Source organism: Cavia porcellus, unplaced genomic scaffold, assembly GCF_034190915.1.
Source record: "Cavia porcellus strain 051 isolate PalLab524CR breed Dunkin Hartley unplaced genomic scaffold, mCavPor4.1 scaffold_8, whole genome shotgun sequence".
NCBI classification, from domain to species: Eukaryota; Metazoa; Chordata; class Mammalia; order Rodentia; family Caviidae; genus Cavia; species Cavia porcellus.
In genome coordinates this window covers 88900567-88924425 of record NW_026947491.1, presented here as the reverse complement: position 1 = coordinate 88924425, position 23859 = coordinate 88900567, and the positions used below count along the sequence as shown (strand labels likewise).

General features: G+C 37.9%; 1 protein-coding gene across 5 annotated transcripts in view; it reads left to right on the top strand.

The window, feature by feature from the left end:
* Bltp3b (bridge-like lipid transfer protein family member 3B) overlaps window positions 1-23859 on the top strand; it is a 134727-nt gene that overhangs the window by 87105 nt on the left and 23763 nt on the right. For 2 of the 5 annotated variants that reach the window (XM_063255421.1, XM_063255419.1), the window contains exons 17-21: window positions 636-786; window positions 3715-3968; window positions 4397-4505; window positions 17060-17253; window positions 18739-18850. In XM_063255421.1, coding sequence (XP_063111491.1) covers window positions 636-786; window positions 3715-3968; window positions 4397-4505; window positions 17060-17253; window positions 18739-18850 — 820 coding nt within the window. Of the gene's footprint in view, window positions 1-635; window positions 787-3714; window positions 3969-4396; window positions 4506-17059; window positions 17254-18738; window positions 20728-23859 lie in introns of those variants that run through there. The other 3 variants (XM_063255420.1, XR_010049447.1, XM_063255422.1) reach the window with 3 other exon arrangements.

The window sequence follows — 23859 nt, the reverse complement described above, 5'->3', positions numbered from 1 at the left end:
TCCTTGACTGAATAAAAAGACTAAGTTTGTCATTACAGATTGAGTCTCCCTTGTGCAAAATTTTTAGGACCATAAGCATTTAGGATTCTTAAAAAATTTTTTTGAATACTTGCTTATACATGGTGAGATTCCTTAGAGGTACACTAAGATGAAACATGAAATCTAGTTATGTTTCATATGCATTGTGTACACACAGCCTGATAACTTTCTATAAAACTTACTAATTTTGTGCATGAGCTGACTGTGGCAGTGTACCCCTGTAGCCCCCGTACTCAGGAGGCTGAGGTAGGAGGATTGCCATGAGGTCAGCCTCGTCTGTGGTGAGTGCAAGGCAAACCCAAAGTACTCAGTGAGATTCTGCCTCAAAAAAAAAAAAATAATAATAATTTCACACATGGAATAGTTTTGACAGTGCAGAATTTTCCACTTGCGGCATCATGTTGTCCCTGAAAAAGTTTCAGGTATCTGATCATTAAACTAAGTACACTAAGCCTGTATAATGTTCTGGTTCTGTAGGTCATAGATACATTTCTAGTTTGAGAAAACACAAGTGTATTTTTAGAAATGAATAAATGGTTATTTTTTACTTCTTTAATTCCTTGGTACACTAATATTATTTATATGATCAATCATAGATGTCAGTTGTGGTGTTTAAAATTACTGGTGTTAATGGGGAAATTGATATCCGAGGAGAAGATACAGAAATCTGTCTTCAGGTGAACCAGGTGACGCCAGATCAATTAGGCAATATCAGTCTTCGGCATTACCTTTGTAATCGTCCATTAGGTAAGATTTTTTTCAAACTACTTTGCACATGAAATACTTTAATATGATTTAAACTTGTTTTTTGTTTGTTTTGCACTTGACTAATCAGTAGTCTTTTCTTTGTTATAAATTGTTAAAAGAGCATTATGTTTCAGAAAAAAAGTCATTGAATTACCATATTTTTCTTGGGAAAAACACACAGAATTCCGTATCTCATACCTAATATATTGAAATAAATACAACCTGTATGGTAACAGAATTATGCTAGCACCTCAGAACTGTAGGTAAATGTATTGTTAGTCTGTAGGCCAACATTATAGAAAAAAAAATCTACTTTTTGGGTTTGCTTTCTCTGTTAGGCCTTGTAATTACAGTGTAGCTGCTTTAAAAAAGAAATTTAGGAATTTTGTATTAAGTGTAAATCCTAAAACCATGGAAAATAGAGGAAGCTAAATTTATATCTGGAGAAGTTTCCTAGTAGACAGAAATTAAAAATAATTTGAAACAAAATTTCAGAACCTGGACCTGTTATATATCCATTCTCAGCACTTTTCAAGTTGTCCACGCACATTATTTTCAGCTGCATAGTTTTCTTCCGTCATTTAAAGCTCACTTAATACCATTTCCTATTACTTTGTTTCATTTTGTATCTAACTGAACAAATTATTTTGGGGTGCCTTCTTTGGTTTGTATTAGTCAATACCTTATTAGTGTTAATACCTTATTTTTTCTCACTTGTCTTGTTTGGGTTTTTTGGAAGAAGGAAAAGAAAAGCAGGGAAGAAAGGAAGAGGGAATAAAATGAAGCAAAACCAAGAAATAGTTTAATTTGAACAATTTAATCAACGTTAACAAACGTGGTGTTTAGGGAGCAACTTGTAGACACTATTAGAACTCTCATAGTATTGCAAACTTGGTTTTGATTTTTGGTTTGTTATTTTTCTATTATCTTGGCTTCCTTGAATAGGAAGATGTATTAGTCACCTCTTCCTCACTAGAACACAATACCTGCCACTCGTAAAGATGTGAGAGGCGGGTTTATTTTGGCTCACAGTTTCAGAGAAGGTTGGCTGACCTGGCTGAATTGCTTGGTGACAGAGCATGTGGAAGAAAGCTGGCCATCCCATGGCAGCCAGGAAGCAGAGAGAGGGGGACATGGATGCAGCCTTCCAGGTCACACCCACGGTGACCCACGTCCTTTACCAGCCCCCACCTCTCATGCGCAGTCACCTGCAAACTTGAGTATAACTCCCCTGCCATCCAAATACCCACCGGCAGCCCACCTCTGAGCACGGGAGACCGTTAGCAGATACTTCAGAGCCAAACTATAGCTCAAGGCCTGGCACAGTAGCTCCATGGTGTAAGGAAGAGGACAGAGTGGAGAGGAGAGAGTTTTCTTTTTAACCTTTCAAGGTTTTTGTTCTACCTCTACTCCAAAATGCCGTTTTCAAATAGTCCTGGGGATTGAACCAGAGCTGCATCCTGAGCTGCATCCATCGTCAACCCTTTGTAAAATTGTTTATTTTGAGAAAGGTACTTGTAGAAGTTGTCTTATATGGGCTTAAACTTGTAATTATCCTGCCTCAACTTCCCAAATGCTGGGATTACAATTGTGTGCCCCCTTACCTACCTGCTAGTTACTTTTATTACTATATCAACAAGGTTTCTAGTGTTTCTTGATATTGGGAAGAACACCTACCATTACCAGTAAATAAATAAAGTTGTAAATAAAGTTAAAATATATGAGGTTTTAAATAGTTAAAGAATCTTCAGAATTATGTTTGATTTATTTTCTCTATTATAAATGTTAGTGAACAGTGGTAACGTTAATTAAATGTAATTTTGTACCCGAAATAAAAATTTTAACAATAACTTTGCACGTTGAGTTGTGTGCAGAGACCTCTCCTAGGTACATAAATATCCATAGCTTTACATTTTTGGCAACCCCTGCCTTACAAATGTGTGTGCATTTGTCCTCAGTTAAGATTATTCACACCCATGGTGAGGAAAACTAACAAGTCTTATCATCATGAATTTAATTAGTGGGTCTTTTTATGAGCACTTATGGGATAATTAGCTTTCATACCTCAGAAACAGAAATGTGTTTTCCTTTCCAAAACAACTGGTTCATTTCTTCCTCATGAATGCTATGAATTGTGAACATGGTCATACTTTTCTCGTTGTTGCTAGGAGGCTTACTTTTAGTCCACTTTTAGTACTGAAATTTCAAGTATTGTGGGTCACTAACCTTGCTAACTATCTTCAATTTTTCTTATTTTTTCTTTGTTTACTCATTTTTATCTGATTATACCATGTGCATATTGTTTCCTATTTATTTGGAGGTAGCCAGCATAAAATAAACAAGCAAATTAGTTACCATGAGTGTCAGTTCAGAAGTAATTTCTTTCAGTAGTTCCACCAATAGTTTTTAAAAGTTAGTCTATGAGAACTTGTTGAAATTTAAAATTTTCTTTTTAAACTTTGAATATTAATAGCTCTGTAAGCCATCTCAAGTTATTTTTAAGAACAAGGCCAAGTCATAGATAAATATGTTTATATGTAATCATATATTTTTTTCCAGTAGTTTCAGTCTTAATTTGTTTTCTAATAGAAACACTTCACTGAGGTCTTCTGTGTTTACTTTACCTTCATTCAAGGACCCAATCTAATGAGGAAAATGTACAAACCCTGATTTTGAGTGCTTCTTGAGACACAGCTTGTTAGTCACTTTAAATGCCATGACTATTTACTGCAGCCATCCATTCTATCACAAATGTATAGATAGGTACTCAACGCAGACACATTTAAGTGTCTGAAGTATATATTATATTAGTTATAACATGTTTTTTCCTATTGCAAGAAATAGAAAAGTCAACACAAATCACAAATAATAGTGATAGTTTTTGAGTAGCAGTACAAAGTTATGATTTTTTATGTTTATCTTCCCTAGGTTCTGATCGGAAATCTGTAATTCATTCCAAATCTTCTCCTGAGATTTCACTGAGGTTTGAAAGTGGGCCTAGTGCTGTAATACACTCTTTGCTTGCAGAAAAAAATGGATTTCTACAATGCCATATAGAAAACTTTAGCACTGAGTTTCTTACGTCTTCTCTTATGAATATTCAGCACTTTTTGGAAGATGAAACTGTTGCAACAGTAATGCCAATGAAGATACAAATTTCTAACACAAAAATAAATTTAAAAGTATGTTAGAGGATAATTTTATATTTTCATGTTACTAATGTTTATATGGCCTTCCTCAGTTTTAATTCATGTCTAAGACTATGCCTTCTCTGTAGCATACACTATTAAAATGAATTTAGGGCTGGGGATATAGCTCAGTGACACAGCTCCTGCCTGGTAAGCTGGAGGGTCCTGAGTTTGATTCCCTGTACCAAAAAGGGCGGGGGGGAGAGTTAGTGATCTTTGTGATGAATCATAGAGACCCTTCTTAAAAGTTAGAGAATGTCAAAGTAAATGAGGTAAGTCTTGCTGTATCACTCAGTGCATGTATAAGTGTACAGTATTTCTCACTCATTAAAAGTACTGAAGTAATGTTGATTTAAAATGTTTGTTTTAATTTCTTCACTTTCTTTAAGAAGAACATGCCAATATGATTTTTCTTCCTGTAGGATGACAGTCCTCGGAGCAGCACAGTATCCCTTGAGCCAACTCCTGTAACTCTGCATATTGATTGTCTTGTAGTGGAAAGAAATGATGATGGCTCTTTTCATATCAGAGGTATATGACAACTCATTTAAACAAATGTCTTAAATTTGAAGTTAAGTTACATATGTGCTGATTGTTTTCTTTTACCTCAAATAAAGAAAAGTACCAGGGCTGGGGATTTAGCTCAGCAGTGTAAGTACCTGCCTGGCAAGCTCAAGGTCATGAGTTCAATCCCCAATACCAAAAAAAAAAAGAATAAGTACCTTCAGGAGATCAGAAATTCTTAGGAGAGAGTGGAACATGGTAGCACATGCTTGTAATCCTAGACTCAGGAGGCTGAGGCAGGAGGATTACAAGTTCCAGACCAGCCTGGGTTACATAGAACTTCAAGGTCAGTTTGGGCAGTATTGTACAACCCCATCTTGCAAAACCAACCAACCAAATAAAACTACAGAGGCAAAACCAGGTTAGTCGGTGGCTATAAACCCAGGAAAGAAGTTGCTGAGGTAGGAGCATTGCATGAAGAAGTTGCTGAGGTAGGAGCATTGCATGAAGAATACTTAATTCATCACGCCCTCCTGAGTCTGGGACCAGCTAGAGACGGACAGGTCAGGCCAGCAAAGACCAGACCATCAACATCATGGCTGATGAAGGCTTGGGGGAGAGGGTAATGTAAGGCTGTGTGGAAAAGGCTGCCTGGCTTGGGCTTGCTGCCTGGTCTTAGTTCCCCTTTCTTCAAGGAAGGCAGATGCCAGAGTGAGAACAGAGTAAACCACACATGCGGAGCCCCTGCATTTTCTTTCCTAACTCATCAACTAGAGATGTCATCATACTTTCTTCCCTAGGAGGGGAGCCTGAAGCAGTGGCATCTGCACGCTGCTGTGTGATACTGTGTTCCTGCCAGGTAGGGTAAATTCCATAGCTGCCAAGTCCTGAGAAAATGCCCAAATTACTTGAGAAATACCCAAATATCATCACGCAATGAACAGAAACAGAGTATGGGAGGTTCACATGATGGAGTGTCACTCAGCAATAAAGACTGATGCAGTGGTGCATTTACAACATGGGTGACTTTAAAAACATCCTTATTGAAAAGCAGTCACAGACAGGACAGTTAGGAGCCTGTGGTATGAAGTGTCCGGGAGAGGCACACTTACAGAGGCAGGACATTAAACAGTGATTGATGTCCTGGTTCTAAGGAGGATGAGACCGGGTGGTTGTGCAGGCTGCAGGGAGTGATGAAGCGTTAAGTGGTTACAGGATGGCGGTTCTACCTGTCGGTACAGTGAAAACCACTGGATTCTACTCCGGAAGTGTGTGAGGTGTGTAAAGTCAGTTTTATGCTTTAATCAAGCTGGTTTGGGGATTTTTAAAATTGCTAGTTTTTGAACCATGAGTGACCTAAGGAAACCAGGCCTACACCTCAAACCACAACAGTGTTTTGTAATGGGAAAGACTGCCACCTGCCCTGGACAGTAGATTCTACAGTATAAACTACTGTTACTGCCTCACAAATTCAACTTGATGGAACTGTCGCGATTGGCACTGTTTCCACTTTTATACCAGGAACTGGGCCGTTCAGCTGCCATCAGTGTTGCTGCACCCAGAATGAGAAGGAATTTGCTTTTCCATCACTTTTCTCTTTTTTAAATTATTTATTGCTACATTTTAGGTGTACATAAAGATCACATTCATCACAGGATTTGTACCTGTACAAGATATATCTTGATTCTTTTTTTTCCCCATTCCCCTACCCTCTCTCCAACTTCTTTTTCCCTTCCTATTTACAAGAGCTTTGTTTCCATTTTTTTCCCATCACATCAGAAAAGCCCATCATTCAGAAGTGGGTCTTTTTATTCTTTTTTTTCCCCCTGATTATCACAATTCTTCACTCTTATTTGGGAAAGTCTTAAAAAACTAGTTTTTCAGTAAAGACTTTAAGGAGAAACTTCAAATAACAAAATAACAAAATTAGTTTTAGAAAATAACAAAGGTACATACCAGTTTCTTTCTTGCTTCAGTGAATTAGGTGCATTAATATTAATTTAGGGGAAAAGTACACATTTAAGTGTCCATGTCCACCTGTTGCCTTTCAGAACAGCACACCAGCTCTGAAGAGCTTTTCCATTCAGGGTACTGAGGCTGTGGCCTGCTGCCCTCAGGAACCGTGGTCCTTATGGTGTTGGTCTTTAATCAAAAGCATTTTGAGGGGAAGGGGCATTGTGTGTTTATATCAGTATGTATTTGTGTCTATTGCGTATTTAAAGATATCTGATTAACACTTTTTTCCCTTAGCAACAGACTCTTAAAATCGTTGTCGTTTGCTTCCAAACTTGAAATGTTATTGCTTTAATCACTAGTTCAAAAAATGGTATAAAACCTATTAACTCAGAAGAGTATCTCTGTGTTCTGGAAAGAAAGTTGAATGGAAATCTTCCCCTTGAGTAAACAGAGAACTCTAAAAGTCTCTTGTGAAACATTACCGAGCATCTCCCATGGTACTAGCAGAATGTTGGCACCAACTCATGGAGATGGAAAGGTGTTCCTGACACTCCATTAGATGAAACAGCAGGGGCCAAGACATGTATGTTACGTTGCCAGTTTTTACTTAAAAATGCATTTATGCATGGGAGTATCAAGAAATATGTAGAATGATGTTGAATTTTTATCTATCTCTGGGAATGAGATGTTGAGCATGTTTTTCTTTTTGTTTAAAAGTGGTTTTTGACTTGTACTGTCATAAAATGTTTCTAAATGCAAGAAAGTGAGAAATGGTCTTATGAGAGGCGACAATAGTTAATTAGACTGGCTGTGGTAATCATTTCCCCGTACTGTATAGATATATATATCTCTGAAAGCATGTTGTACACCTTGCATAGATAGGATTTATCAGTTACACTCAGTCGTTTAAAAGAAGTGAAAAACACTTTCCATCCCACTATCCACTGGAGCCTTTGTCCATTATGAGTGACTGCAGATAATGGATGATTTTTGGACTCTGTCTTTTGTTCATTTGTTCTCTATGTTTAGTCTCGTGACAGTGTAGCACTTTCTGTCGCCTTCTGGTCTCTCTTAGAAAAGCTGGCAGCCCAAGTCCCCTAATTCATTTTTAATATTGCCATCATTTTATAGATTATTTGTATTTCCATGTAAATCTTAGAATATGTTTACTAATTTTCAGCAAAAAAAACCTTAGAAATTGATTGTGGTAACAATTTTAAAAAGTATTAATACTTAAGTAACATTTTTTGGTTTGTAAAGTTCTTTTACATTAAAATTTAACCCATTGAATGTTTACCATAACCCTTTGTGGTGGGGAAACATTCCTACCATGTTCTTTTGCAAATGAAGACACTAAAGTTTAGGTAAGTTGAGTGACTTCAGGGTGAAATAGCTAACACGTAAGTGGCTGAGCCTAACATGGGGTGAAGTCTGTGTGTGTAAAGATTCCGTGTGTTTTATCTGTGAGAGCTGTGGGTCTGCTTATCAAAGTTTATAATGGCAGAAACGCTAGTTCCCCGGAGGTCTTGAAAGACGTTAAAGCAAACAGAAGGGAGCGCACTGGCCCTTCACTTGCCGTCTCTTCTCGCCTCTTTCCAGCCCTTCTCGGATCTTTTCTTTTTTTTATCTTACTTTCTTCTTCCCGTCTGTCCTTCCCCGTTGCTTCTCTTAACTCCTTTCTCTTCCCTACCTCCTCCTCCCTGCTTCTCTCTTTTTAAAGGTGGCTTGGGCTGGATGTGGTGCTCCTATTATCCCAGCATTCAGGGGCGGCTGAGGCAGGAAGGTTGCTGTAAGGTCAAGCCAGCCTGTTCTACACCGTGAGACCACCACGGCCAGCCTGAACCACGTAGCAAGACCCGGCTCAAACGAACAAACACAAGTTGGCTTTGAATGTGACTCCCATCTTACCTCTTCCTCTTCCTCTTCCTCTTCCCACGGTGTGCTTTCCTTTCTCCCGTTTTCTTCTCATTCTTCTCCACTGTCCATCTCTCCTCCTCTTCTGTGTCATTTCTTATCTTCTCCTCCCTCTTCTTTCCTCCTTCACATTCTCCCATTTCCCCTTTTCCCCACCTGTCAGTGGTTGAAATAAAATGAGGTTTAGAATTGCTTAGCCGGTGGTTTCTTTCTAAATGATTGCTTCTCAGGAGGCTTTGGTTCCGCATTCTCACGGTAGCCAGTGTAATCACTTTTTCTCTTCACTTAAAAGAAGAGTTTTGCTCTTTTAAAGTTTGAAAGCAAAATACATTATAAATTATTAATTAGTATCATAAGGGCATTAGTTTTTTGATGTTGAAAGGGGAGAAGACTTGGCTTTCCCATGGCGTAGTACTGGAGCTTCTCTCTCAGTCATCACCATGCTGAAAGGTTTGCTGGCGCCGTGTGCTCCTCATGCTGATACACAATCACTCGTTTCTTTTCTGTCTGTATGACTTTGTCTATTTTGGGTATTTTATATAAACAGTGTTTGTAATTTTTTCATCTTTCACTGATATATTATCCTAAGCCCTTACTTGTATGACAATATTGTAATTAGTTTCTGAGATTAGCCTACTGTAATAAAATAAATCAATAACAGTCCAAAACTCAAATGATGGTATTTATCCATGTAGATAGAACTGTTCAATTTTTATACATGTAATGGTAGTGAAATTTGTGTGACAGTCTTGGAGGGTAATTTGACCGTATGAACAAAAGCGTTAGAAATGTTTGTATTTGACTCAGCTGTTCTCTTCTGGACTTTTTTGTTGTTGTTTTGAAACAGGGTCTCCCTTCACATTACAGGTTGGACTTGATCTCACTGTGTAGCTCACTGGCCTTGAACGTGCAGTGATTCTCCTGGCTCAGCCTCCCCAGTGCTAGGATTAGAGACATGTGCCACCACGGCCAGCTGACATCTTTTTAAGGGGGAAAATTAAACAGATTTGACTTGTTTACTCAGTATAATTGGCAAATTGTCCCATTGGTCATTTCCTGTGATTTTGAAAGACCTAGCTGGCAGTCCTGGGACTGTATCACAGATGTGAAATGATTTCTGCCTTGGGCTGTGATGACTGGTCCATAGTTGCCTATGACTCAAGCATTGAGTCTTTTCTGTAACTTTATGCAATTATTGAGAGGGGAGGGTCACCGGTTGTAAGCTCCTTTGTTTGGGAGCTTTTGCTGTCCTGTAACATAGAGGAGACTGGAAAGTGGGCCTGAGAAGGGGAGAGTGAGGTCCTGAAATGTGGCTCCTAAAGATGCCTTGTGGATCCTAGTGTCCAGCTGTGTCTGCAGCTGGCACATCACTTGTCCTCCTGCCACAGAACAAAGACATTTTCTTTTTCTAAGCACGGTTGGGTTGAGCTTCTATTCATTTGCACCCTAACATGTTATATATGACTAAAAAAAATGTAATAATTACAATTATTTTTTGGTGACAGCCTTTTGGAGATAGACTTCACACACTGTAACATACCATTCACCATTTACCAGTTTGCTGGTTTTTAGTATACTCACAGATGCTGTGACCATTACAACAGTCAATATTAGAGCATTTTCATCACTCACAAAAATCCCTATACCTGCACTCCCAATCCATTTTTCCTGATTGTGTCAGTCAACTTTCCTATTGCTAGGCGTAATACCTGACACTCACCTTAAAGGAGGAAAGGTTTGAAATAGCTCATGTTTCAAGGGATTCAGTTCATGGTCTGCAGACCCGGGCAGGAAAGTCATGGTGGAAGACTGTGGTGGAACAAGTACAGCCGGAAGCAGCACTGGAGATGAGCAGGCGGGGGCACCCAAGGTGGGTACCCAGAGGTGGTACCCAAGCCCACCTTCCCCATCTCCATGCTGCCCAGACAGACCCAGGAGCACGCTCTGCCAACCTGGCAGGCTCTTCTTAACCCAGTGAAGTTGACATTCAAGATTAACAGTCACACTGGTCTTCAGGCAACCAATTTACTGTTTGACTGCATGACTTCGTCTGTTCTGCGTGAAGTCTGTTCTGGACTCTATAAATGGGACTGTACAATACATGGTCTTTTGTGACAGGGTTCTTTTTTTATTTTAAAGAGAACAAAAGAAAACAAAAGCAAATCAGAACAGGAAAATGCAAGCAACACAGCACTTCACAACGAAACAACTGGACATCAACAGTAGCTAACATAATGTCTCTTCTTTAAAATAGTTGAGCATACCTTCGCACACAACAATATCAAACATAACAGTATAGTAAAAAAACATTCAAAAGAATGAAAGCATTACAGGACCTCAAAACCAAGTAACAGGAAATGAACAATGGCTGCTATAATACCTCATCTTCCTCAAAAAATTTGTCTATACTATCACACATAATAAAATCAGAATACAACAGGAAAGAACCTATCAAAACAGAAGAACAAAAGCATGGTAGGACTTCAAAACAAGATGATAGTAAATTAGCAATAGCTACCATAATGTCTTATTTTCTTCAAAGTAGCGTTCGTACCATCTCACATAATAAAATCAAACAAAACAAGATAAAATCAGACCAATGAATGAAAGCATTATAAGACTTCAAAACAACATAATTGGAAACCATGATTATCATGATATTTCCCATTATATTCAAAATAGCTGCCCTTACCATCTGAAAACATAAAATCTAACAAAAGACAGAATAAAGCCAAACCTAATAAAATTATGTAAACAATGCAAGAGTTCAAGATAAGACAATAAGAAATTGACAGTAGTTTTCACCTTTCCCTCCCTTTGCTCTTTTTTAAAAATTTTATTTAAAGAAAGACTAAACAAAACAGAAAATGGGTAGAAATAATAACATACTTTCAAAGAAGAATAAGCAGTAAGAAATCACTAGTTGATATTTACATATTGTCCTCTTACAAATAGTTATTCAAGATACAAAAGTGGAGCATATAAAAGTGCAACCAGTTCTGTTCAACAAAAAGTCACTGTCATGGTTCATGTCTGTGGCCCCCAGGCCTCATGAGTTTGCATCGTGCATTTGTGATGGTTCGTTGTCTAGTGCTTGGATTGATGGTGTCAGTGCTCCACCCACATAGGGGTGGAGCGAGGATGTGATGTAATGGCAGGAAGAAGATGTGCCTTGCTCTTCGCTGGTTCCTTCTTGCTGTTGGCAGCTGCCATGAATTGCAGCCCACCCATGCCTGCCTGCCTTGGAGGCAACTGAGTGTAGACTGAAACCTCCAAAAACTGTTAAGGAATAAATCTTTCCTTTCCCAACTTGGGCTTCAGGTATTTTGTTCTGCAACAAGCATAAAGTAACTAAGACAATCATTGAGCAAAGAATAATAGTACTGCTGGGTTTCTCATTATGATACTCCTGGATCAGCACTGGGTACTGTAGTGTCTCTTTTTCTTCAAAGTGTCTGTTCATTTCATCATGTGTCATAAGATCAGTTCCCCTAAACTGTTTATTGGTTCTACGCGTGCATGAGTCTTAACATGTGTTTCTATCTTTTCTATATTGGAGTAACAAAACAAAGCAAGACAAAAAAAAAACATTCCTATAAATACATGAAATGAAAAAGACATATAAGACCGTTGTATAAGGATGAATTCCTAGAGAAACATGAAATGAAAAGACATACAGAACCACAATATTAGTGATCTATAGTAGTTACTATGCTTTCTCTTACTGTTTTTAATAGAATTTTCTACATCATCAGACATAATATAATTGAACATAGCATTACATAGCTATTTTAATAAAAACACAACTTTGGAGACATTGTAGGACTTCAAAAGCAGTTAATCAAACTGGAATGGGTATCTTTTACATCTTAGTCATCTTCAGAGTAGTTGCCTCTACTCTTAGACTTGATAAGCATACCAAATTCAAATAAAAACAGTCAAGGCTAAACAGCCATCTAACAAACCAGGTTCAAATAAGATCAGTCACAGTAAGACAATGTAAGTAATACAGAGTTTCAGTTTAAGTTAATAGGAGATTAAAGATAGTTACTGTGGTATAACCTGCTATTTTTGGGATAGCTGGCTGTGCCCTCAAATCTAATATGAGTAGACAGACCAGAACAAAATGCAATCAAACTAAACAGAGCAATAAGACTATTGTGACTTTTAAATCCTGATACACTGGGGCTGGGGATTTAGCTCAGCGGCATAAGCACCTGCCTTGCAAGCAGGCGGTCGTGAGTTCGATCCCCGGTACTGATAAAAATGAAAAAGACAAAAAAAAAAAATCCTGATACACTATTAACAGTGTCCTCTGCTTTCCTTTTTTTAGGCAATTTCTCACCTTTGCCCTTCTCAGGATGCTTTGTATATTTTGGGTCCCACTAATGCTTTAGTTTTTAGATTAAGGGGTCAACCCATTATTTATCTGAGTGTTGCTGAACCTTTTTACCCTTGAGCTTGATCATGAGTTGTACTCCTTTACTTACTAAAGTTACAAGGATTTCCTTTCTTCCGCTGTGTAGTTCTATACTGCCCCAAAGTGTCATAACTTTCCAATCTATCTGCGGCTGCAGAAAGAGTTGTCCCTATTTCTCTCTGGTTTCCTGTCACATATGGCATTGTTTTCTCATCTTTGACTTTCAGTTTATTAACCCTCTTTCAGGTTGATTATATTTCCTATTCAGAGCATCTTGATGGATCCTGCCTCCTAATCTACTGTACCTGTGTTTCTTTGTTAGTGTATCAAGGCTATCTATAGTAAAGATTAAAGCCTACCTTCTCTGCTTCATCTCTGCTATTCTATTTTTCTGCTATTATTTGTCCACTTTTCTCCTTCATTCCACTGTCTGCCCTGTTCATTGAGGCCTCTCTGCCACTGTTGCTGGAATCCTGGTATTTTTTTTTTCTCTTTCTGGAATGTCCTTCAGTATTTTTTGTAAGGTTGGATTGGTGGCCATGAACTCCCACATTTTCTCCTTGTCTTGGAAATATCTTATTTCTCCATTAGTTTTGAGACAGTTTTTCTGGGTACATCAATCTGGGTTGGAGATTATTTTCTTTCAGGGCTTGGACTATTTCCCCCCCAGGCTCTTCTCAATTTAATAGTTTGAGTTGATAAGTCTGTCGTTATTTTGATGATGTTTTCTTTGTAGGTGATCTGCTGCTTTTCTCTGGCTGCTTTTAATATTCTGTTCTTGTGGTGGATTTCTGGGATCTTGATTATTATATGTTTGGGTGTAGATCTGTTTTGATTGTAGATGGCTGGAGTTCTGTATGCCTCATTTATCTGGATATCATTTCTTTTTCCTATGCTCCTTAATTATTATCCAGCACTCACTGGATATCATTTCTTTTTCCTATGCTCCTTAATTATTTCTGTGAATAGTCTTTGTAATTCATTTGTGGTTACTCCTGCTTCTTCGCTCATGTTTTTTGTTCTTAAATTATAGATCCTCTTGTCTTCTAGCCTTTGAATTGTTTCTTCCTGGTTCCTTGTTATTTTTAAGAGATATTTTCTTTCACAATCACACATTATAAATCTCTCAAGTTTTGAAAGGCTAACTTTAGTTTCTGTCAAGGCATTTTGCTAGCTTTTAATGGAGTTTTTAGTTTTCTGGTAATCTCTTTGGATCTGTTTCATCTATTCTAGGTTTTGTTTATATTTTTCATCAAAAGTTTCTCTTCCTTTTCTGGGTTCCTCCATTCTTCCATCTGTGTTTTCCTGGGAGGAGCTTAACATTTCTTTAATTAATCTTTTTATATCTTGCCTCACTTGGATTAGAATTTCAGTTTTAAGTTCATCTATGAGGTCACAAATGTATTTCTTTATGTTTGCTGATGTTGTGGCTAATATTGCCTTTCCTGGGCTTATTTTCCCAGGGTCAGCAGGTGGAGGTTTTTTAAAAATTTCTATCTCTTGTCATGTTTCTGGTTTCTTTCAGACAGGTGTGTTGTGGAGGTCCTGGCCATTTTGCTTCTTTCTTTCCAATCTGGATACTTTTTATTTATTGTCCTGGCCTGCGGGTAAGTCCACAGAGACCCTAGAGGGGGAGTGGGGATGAAAAGGAAACAAGAGATGCAAGGAACGGAGACAAGTCCAGTGAAGAAGTCCCATCAAGTCTCATTTATTCAAGGAATAAGTAACAAATATATAGGGTATTGGGGAGGAAAGAGTTGGGTTCTGAGTCATCAGCAGGTTACTTAGCAACAGTAGCAAGACTGAGGGTCATAGGTTAATTCAAATTTTCAAATTTCCCACGCCCGCTCATAAGGTGGGCTGATTAGCATAATTCCTGAATAGGCCAGGCCAAACAAGCTAGGTAGGCAAGGTGCTGCTTAACTACCAAACTTAACTCCTAGAGGGAGTTAAGGTGGTGCGGCCTGCAAAATAAGGTGGCAGCCAATTACAGAGCTTTGCACAAATTATTTAGGCCGGGCCTTGAATTTATAGCAGTCCTCCTGCCTCTGCCTCTTGCATACTGGAATTATAGGCATGTGCCACTATGCCTAGTGAAAGCAGATATCCTTGTCTTGTTTTTTATTTTTGGCAAAAAGGGAAAATATCCATAATAAATGTGATATTTAACATAATAAATACGATGTTTGAGTACGATAGTAACTGTTAGGTACTCAGAGGTGCTTTTAATCAGATTGAGGAAATTCTCTTGTATTTTTTGTCTGTTGGTATTTTATCATGAAAAGTGCATTTATTGAAATGATAATGTAGGGCTTTTAAATAATATAATGTATTACATTGTCTGATATATATATATATATATATATATATATATATATATTTAGTATTAACCTTAACCCAAGTGGATAGATCCTCTTGGGCTTTGGTATGTAACTATTTTTGTTTGTTGGGGGTTCATTTGCTAGTATTTTGTTATAGATCTTGATATCCCTATTCAGAAGCATATTGATCTGAATTTTCTAGTGCAACTTCCAGTGCAGCCCACAGTGAGAAGAAATACATTAAGACATATATATAGTTGTGGGGAGCCAAGGGGTCCTAAGTCCAGCCAAGTGTTGTTCACTAAAAAAAAATACCTTGACCCAGAGTCCAACCCGGGTTTTATTAATTCCCCGCGAGGGGCGTGGCTCAGGGGTGAGTGACAGTGAGAGTGGCGGGGAAATTTGTGACTGCTGTGAACCGGGCTAGGAAGGAGGTTTAAGATCACCCCTGTGATGAGCAGAGGGAGGAAATGCAGAGAGAGAAAGCAACCTGCAAAACACAGCTGAGGCCGTGTCTAATCATCTGCGGTCTGTGCCTAGATCCCCAATCCCTCAAACGAGTGCACGGTGACAGTCCAAGTGAATGAGACAAGCAGCCTGATCTTAAAGGCTGCAGGAGGACTAATATCCTCTGCAGAGTTCTTAACTCTGCTAGCCGGCCACCCGACTGACCCTGCGCACCCTGTATTTAATCAGAACAAGCAAGGAGTTAGGTGGAAAATACAGGAAACCTGAACAGCATCTTGGGATGAGCTCAAGGATTCCTCAGAGCAACAGATGATATTATTTAAGGAAACCTCCCCAGAAAGTCTCCAGCTGGCCTCAGCTGTGGCCTATCTCGCCTCCTGAGGTGCCTCCTCATTCTCAGTTCAGCCATGCCCAGGCAATGCCACAGCCCTTCACGTGTATACAGCTTTAATGGCTCCCACACTGTTGTACAATTCTGTCTGCCCTGGGAAGTCACAGCCTCTTTCTCGAGGCTGAGGCTTGGTCCCAGAAGACAGTGTGGAACACGGCTCTCCATCCCTCCCAGCTCAACCATGGAATTGGGGAATCACTGGGCAGGGTGACACTGCTCTGTCCGCTTTGCTTCAGAGATTACAAATTAGCTCCTCAGTCAGCCCCATTTATGTTGCTTAAAGTCAATCAAAGGAACAAAAAGAAATAACCTAGCCAGCTTTGTGCATAGCAATACGTGGAGATGCAAGTTTATGCAAAATGGAGATAGTTGCTCTTCTTTCCTAGGAGAGCCAGTGAGAGTCATCTCTGTAGTTCTCCACAATTATGTATTCTTTAAAGCTTTTAAAGAAGCCATGTGGGTCTGGTCTTTTCTTTCTGGGTGGTATTATCATCGTCATCGTCATCGTCGTCGTCGTCATTAATTGCATCCCCTTGCCAGCTCTCTTTCAGTTCATATCATTTTTTTGAGATATGTTTGGATAATTCTTGTCTTTCTTGGAGTTTGTCTGTTTCATCTATTTTATTGGCATAGTATCATTCCTTTGTTATTTTGGTTGTCAGTAATGTATCCTCTTTTCTGATTCTAGCAGTTTTTTTCTTGGTCAGTCTAAACTAAAGGTGTAACAATTTTGCTAATCATTTCAAAGAATGCTCTTTTGGTGTTACTGTTTTTTTATTTTTAGTGTTTTAGTTTTTGAGACAGAATTTTGCTATGTAGTGCAGGTCGGCCTTAAACTCACTAGTTATCTCAGGAGGGGCTCAAACTCACAGGGATCCTCCTGTCTGTCTCCCAAGTACTGAGATCATAGATATACACCACACACTTGCCTTGATTCCATCACACTTGCCTTGATTTTATTGAGTTTTCAAAATTGTTTATCTCATAATACCATCCACAGACTAAAAAATATAGAAACATTTTTAGATTTGTTATTTACCATAAAACTTTATTTCTAAAGATTTATCCAGTATTTTGAAATGTTTTCTGAGTGTTGTATTTGTTTGATCAGATTCTCATGTGCTGAACACTGAAAATGATTTGAGAGGAAATGTCAGCAGTGACTCTGCGCTGCCAGCCAGTAACAAGGGTGGTCAGAAGCAGCAGCACAGTGTCACACAGGCCACTCAGACCGTCGCAGAGGCCCTGTGGCCTTCGCAGTCAGCGAACTTGCCCGAGTGCTCCTTTGTCCTTACGAGGGAACAGGTAACGTGAAGCCAAATCTGGATTCCACTTCAGCAATTGAGTTCATTGTTTAAGTACTATTAACTGAAGCATTGTGTTTACTTCTTTAAATAAAGTCTATCGAGTGCCCAGTTGTACCTGAGCACCATGCTAGATGCTGTCTTTGACTGTGATGTTGAGCAAGATAAAATAATACTGTGATTTCTTCTGCCTTCCTGCGGTGCTGTCAATATTGTGACTTTTTAAAAATTCTCTGGATCTTTTCCATTTTCTCAAAATTAATATTTAGCATTATAACTTTTACTTAATATTGATTAACATATTCCTATTGCTGTGTTTGCTTCATATTTAATTTTCATGGCTGAGCAACATAGGTGTGGTTATATTATGATTTCTGAATTTTCCTCTTAACATTTGTTAACATTCAGGTTGCTTCTGATTTTTTTGTCATTATAAAAAAAATGTTCAGCAGAATTTTAATTTACTCTGATAGGACCACAGAATGAACTCTTTCATCTGTTCATCAGAGATTTATTGGATGACATTTCTGTATGAGGCACATACAGTTGAGCAGTGTGCTTTCTCCATGTGCTAAATAACTCCAAGTCTAGTGGTAGAGATAAGAGTTTGCACTCAGGTCATAGTGGTGCATGCTAAGTGCTCTACTATGGAGATGGAGTGTGTAGGCAGCTACTGTACCTAACTTGATCTGTAAGGCGGGAAATCTTGGGACTAAAAATAGTCTGAGAACTCTGAAATTAAAAATGTCTATTTTAATGTGCCTATATAAATACAAAGTGCTTAGCTGTTTTTAGGAAATGGCTCAATAATGGCTTTAAGAGAATAACATACTGGAATTACGTATAGGGCAGGCCTTTGGCCACTCAGAAGAAAATGTCTGGAGCTTAGGAGAGAGGTTTGTGCTAGGTCATGATTTCTGCATTAGAGCAGTTGAGCCACAGAAGTAGCTCAGATTATCCAAGAGAGTGACTCAAAAGTCAAGAGGAAGACAAACTGAAGTCTGATAGAACATGAAAATTTGATTCCTCAGAGGATGAAAAGGAAATTGGTGGAAGAGATAAGCATGAAAGAGGCATAAAAACCAGAGAAAGAGAGGGGCTTAGAAAGAAGTGGGGCATCAGCGATGTCTAAAGCCTTGAAGAGTATGCCAGTGAAACAAAATCACCATTAAAATTGCAAGTTAGGGAGTAGCATTTTGAATCCCTGAATCAAAACTTAGGAACGTTTTTTAATTGTATGACACGTGTTTCCAAATAATTTCTCAAAGCAATTTACAGTCTAAGTGGTTCCTTACTAGCATGGAGTATTTTTACTATGTCAACTTTTTTTTTGGTTTGTTATTGACACGGGGATTGAACTCACAACCTTGCAGGCGACCATGCTGCTGAGCTAAATCCCTGGCCCAGCAGTTGTACTTTGGATGATATATAAGTGTGTTTCCTGGAAATAATTTAAATATTTTTGTTTTGCAATTTATCTTTTCAGCTCATGGAAGAGAATGAATCTCTTAAGCAGGAACTGGCTAAAGCTAAAATGGCTCTTGCAGAGGCTCACTTAGAAAAAGATGCGCTTCTTCATCAGATAAAGAAGATGACAGGTGAATAGCAGGCGTGGTTATCAGCACTTGGATGGCCGCTCAGGAGTGGAGGGCTGAGTTTGTAGTGCACAAGATCCCAGTGAGTGCAGGCCTTTCCTTTTCAGGAAACGAAAGTGACACAGAACGAGGTGAAGTGGCGTCTATTCCAAAGCCAGTTTGGAAAGTGTTAGGTACAAACATTACGATTTTGCGTTTTGAAATTCAACCCTTTTTTAAAATGCGTGATCCAGGGAAGTCAGCACATACTGTAAAATAATTACATGCTTCATGATAATAACCAGATATTATTTCTTAATTTTGATAATCTCATTACAAGAATTTTTTTAAAGAAAAGGAAAACCCTGTTGTGTTCACATGGATTACTGAATTTATTTCTCATTATTTGTTAATAATTTACTCTTTTCAGAGATTCAAATGCTTTTAGGGCTAGTGTAAAGTAAAAGAAGGCTTACATTTTAAATGTTATTAAAATTATGTATGTAAATCTATAATTACTGTAAAAAGCCTAATTAAATTAATAAATTATATAATTAATAAGTTGAAAAACTCTGAAAAACCTTCACCCTGCTGAACTTATTAAAGTAACTTGAAAATGTGAAAAAAATCACTTTAGATAATGGGTAAACTATATAAGTGGAAGCTATAACTTTCAGCAAACAGATGGTACAATTGTAAAAATAAAAAGCACAAATATTAACGTAGTCAAGTGATTTAAAAGGCATTACTTGTACATTCCTTTAAAATTTTATTGTTAAAGTGTAATTGTCCTAAATTTGGCAGCATTTGTAATTATAAAGATTTTAATTAATACTATTTGTATTATTTCTTCACCTTGATCATTCTTCTTTAAGAAGAATGTTTTTGGGGAATTTACCTTTTACACACTTAAAATAATTTCATACCATTCTTGTAATATCATATTAGGTGTTTGCACATATTGAATTTATAAAGCTAGTTTTGATTAAAGCTCTATGTGATATATATACATATATATGCATATATATAGTCTTCTATGATAAGAGTTATTGTTAAATTTTGAATTCTATTTTCTAGGAATTAAAGTTGAAAACAACATGAGAGAATATTAATCATGCTTTATGAGATAAAAGTAAATGAATGTAAAAAACAGGCTTCGAGGTCATAAAATATATTTCTGATAGAATTAAACTAGGTGGTGTCTATTTTAAAATTCACATTCTTAGACATAAATGTATCCAAGTTAGAACATGAAACACCTGGACTACTTTTTTTTTAAGGTACTTGAAATTCCTGAACCACGTTGCCACACTTTATGGTGCTCTGCTTGTTCAGCATGACTTAGAAAGCTGTCCCTCTACTGAGTGGTTGGGGGAAACAGTTTCCTTGTTTACATGAAGTAGTGGAGTGATTTAGGTTTTGTTGAAAACAGTTCTGCCCTTTTTTCTCATTCGTCATCCATTGTCACGACATTACTGCTGAAAATAGTGTTTGAGGAGCTGGGGATATAGGCAAGAACAAATTAAATGTTACTATTTTACCACAGAGTATTTAGAAAACCATGTGAAAGTATATTAACCTAAAATGTGTAGGTTAAACACAGAGGTCTAATTAAAGATTTAAAGCATACAGCTTACATTTTTAAGTGGAGAACTTTTGATTTGTAGGTATGTACTTAGCAAAAACAGTTTCTATTATGGAAAAGGATTGATTGACCTTAACTTCTTCTGAGCTGACAATGTTTCTATTGCCTTGTTCTATATAAATTAAATTTTTTTCTGTGGTACATTATAATTGCTTAATGTTATGAAAGCTGAATGTTTTCCTTATTCTTTTTAAATGTATTTGACCTCCTCAAGAAAATCATATAAACAAGGGTTGATAAAATTCTGAACATTCTATATGCTTTGTTTGATTTTTTTAAAGTTATTTTTATAGAGGTTTAAAATTCATAATACACCTCCAAAAACATTGTGTTGTGTAATATCTAATTCCTACAGTAAACTCTGAGAGCTTAATATTATTCAACTGTTGGAAGTCTCAGAAAGGACAAGTGAATTGACGAAAATTGTAATTATAAACTGATCTTTTGACTTACAGCCCACTTACATGCTTTTATTTTAGCTTAATCATTAACTCACAGATCTGTGGGGCAGGGACAAAAGTAGAAATCATTATCTCACCTTTTCATCTTAGGGTGATTATATCCTTTCAATGATATGTGTGCATGTGTCATATGTGTTACTATGTGTATATTATTCAAACTACTTCACACATAGTGGCACAGTTTGTTTTGCACTAAGTTAACAGCTGGGGAGCTGTTCAGCAATATGAGACATACGAACTCATCAAGATTTTTAAAGTGACTATGAAGTTGTCATTCTGTGAAATATTTCGGGCTAAGTTTCTAGAAGGTAGATGTTTTGCTTTTTATTTTGTTTTTATTTGGGTGAGGGTCTTTGTTTTGTTTCAGTTGGTAAGTAAAAATTGTATTTATGAGGTACAATATGATGCTTTGATATATGTATACATTGTGGAATGACTGAATCAAACATTAACATGTGTATTATCTCACTTTTTTGTGTTAAGAATATTTAAAATCTGCTCCTTAGCATTTTTCTGTATACAACAGTGTTAACTGTAGTCACCATCATGTACAATAGATCTCTTGAACTTATTCCTCCAACTCAAATTTTGTACCCTTTGACAAACACTCTCACACACCTGTAGACTTTAATAATCATCATTTTTACTCTCCATTCTACAAGTTCAACATGTTTACACTCCACATAGAAGCAAGATTGTGCAGCTTTTGTCTCCCTGTGCCTGGTTTATTTTACTTAGTGTGATGGCCCCACATTTCATTCCTCTTGTTAGAAATGACAGGATTTCCTTCTTTCTTAAGGTTGAGTGGTATGGTTTTGTTTTTGAAACAGGTTCTCACTATATAGTTCAGGCCAGCCTGGAACTCACAGCGATCCTCCTGCTTCAGCCTCCTGAGTGCTAGGATTACAGGTGGCACCACCACCCCTGGAATATTCTATACTTTCTTTAACTGTCTGTTAGTGGACACTTGGATGATTCCATAACTTGGCTCATGTGACTTTTGCTGCAGTGGTCATGGTGTTGCCGATACTTGTGATACATAATGATTTCCTCTGAGAGTTCTATTTTTAATATTTTGAAAGTGTTCAAATTCTGTTTTTCATAATAGCTGTACTAAGTAATATTTTACCAGTAGTGCATAAGAGTTGCCCATTTTCCACATTCTCACCAATACTTGTTAGCCTTCATCTTTCTTATAACTGTTCTAATAGTTTTGAGGTGCTACTGTGCTTTTAATTTGCATACCCTAAAGATTAATAATATTGAATAGTTTTTCATCTTTTTGTGTATCTTTTTGTTCTTCTGGGTCCTGCTCTGTAGCTCAGGCTGGGCTTGAACTCACTATGTAATAGCCCAGGCTAATCTCAGACTTGATGTGCTCCTCATGCCTCAGCCTCCCAAGTGCTAGGATAACAGATGTGCACCACTCACCACACTCAGCCCTTGCACATCTTTTTAAGAACTATCTACTAGGCCATTTGCCCATTTGTATTTGTTTTTTGTTTTCTTGCTGTTGAGTTGAATTCTTTATACATTTTTCATATTAACCCCTTATTAGATGTCTGGTATGAAGATATGTCATCCCGTTCTGTAGATTGTGTCTTTACTCTTGATTGTTTCCTTTGCTGTACAGAAGCTTTTTGTTGTATATCGTCCCATTTGTCTGTTTTGCCTTTGTTGCTTATGCTTTGGGGGTTATTTGCAGAAAATCTTTGCCTAGGTCAGTCTCCATGGAACTTTCCTCTGTGTTTTTGTCTAGTATTTTAATAGCTTCTGGTCAGATACTTAAGCCTTTTGGTCATTTTGAGTTGATTTTTGTGTAGAGATGATTTGGGTTTTTTTTTTTTGGTACTGGGAATCCACCCCATCACCTCATGCTTGTCAGACAGTTGCTGTGCCCCTGAGTTACATGCCTGGGAGTGAGAGATGAGAAGACAGACATGAAGACAGTTTTTTCAGCACCATTTATTGAAGGTGTCCCCATTGGTGTGTTCTTGGCATCTTTGTTGAAGATAAATTGATCATAAATGCTTGGATTTATTTCTGACTGTTTTGTTCCTTTGATCTGTGTTTCTGTCTTTAAGCCAGCACCATGCTGTTTTGATTACTATAGCTTTATTATGGACTTTTTGTGCTTTCTTTTTAATTTCATATATGCTCACTGTTGACTTTTTCAGGGAATCTGTCTCAAATTTCTGTCACAGAGTAAGACCAGCTGTTCCACATGACCACATTACTCTACACAGCACATAATGCCTTTTTAAATGTATTTGTTCAATTAGGGCTGGACCTACTAGATTTTAAATTCCTTAGGAGTGAATTGCATTTTGGACATCATTAAACTTTTTTTTTAAGGGAATAAAATAGAACAATAAAAACAAAACAGTGATAAGACTGTAGGAAATCCACAATAGTTACTATATTGCATATTGTTAACCTCTAAATAGTTGCCCAAACTACCAGCTTTGGGCTTACAAATGCAATCACACAATGTAAGCGTTAGGTTGTTTCTTTACTTCAGTTGTTATCATCTCAGACTGTGTCCCTCCAAGTCAGCTGGTTGCTAATGGAGTGAGGAGTTTCTTCTCTCCCAGCTTGTACACTGCCTGGCTCACAGTGAAGGGTGGGCAGTGGCCTCTTTCCTGGTTCTTGCCAGCCAGCAATGCCACCACTGGCAGCTGGTGGGCTCCTTAGCTTCCTTCCTGGTTCTCCCCAGCTGGTGTGGCCACTGCTGGCACGTGGGAGGCTGTGTAGCTTCTTTCCTGGTTCTCCCCCGCGGTGTAGTCTGCTGCTGGCACAAGAGAAGCTGCGTAGCTTCCTTCCTGGTTCTCTCCAGCTGGCAGGACCACTGCTCATGCACAGGAGACTGCACGGCTTTCTTACTGTGAAGGGATAGTCATACTTGTCATCATGGGTGCCCGTGGCAT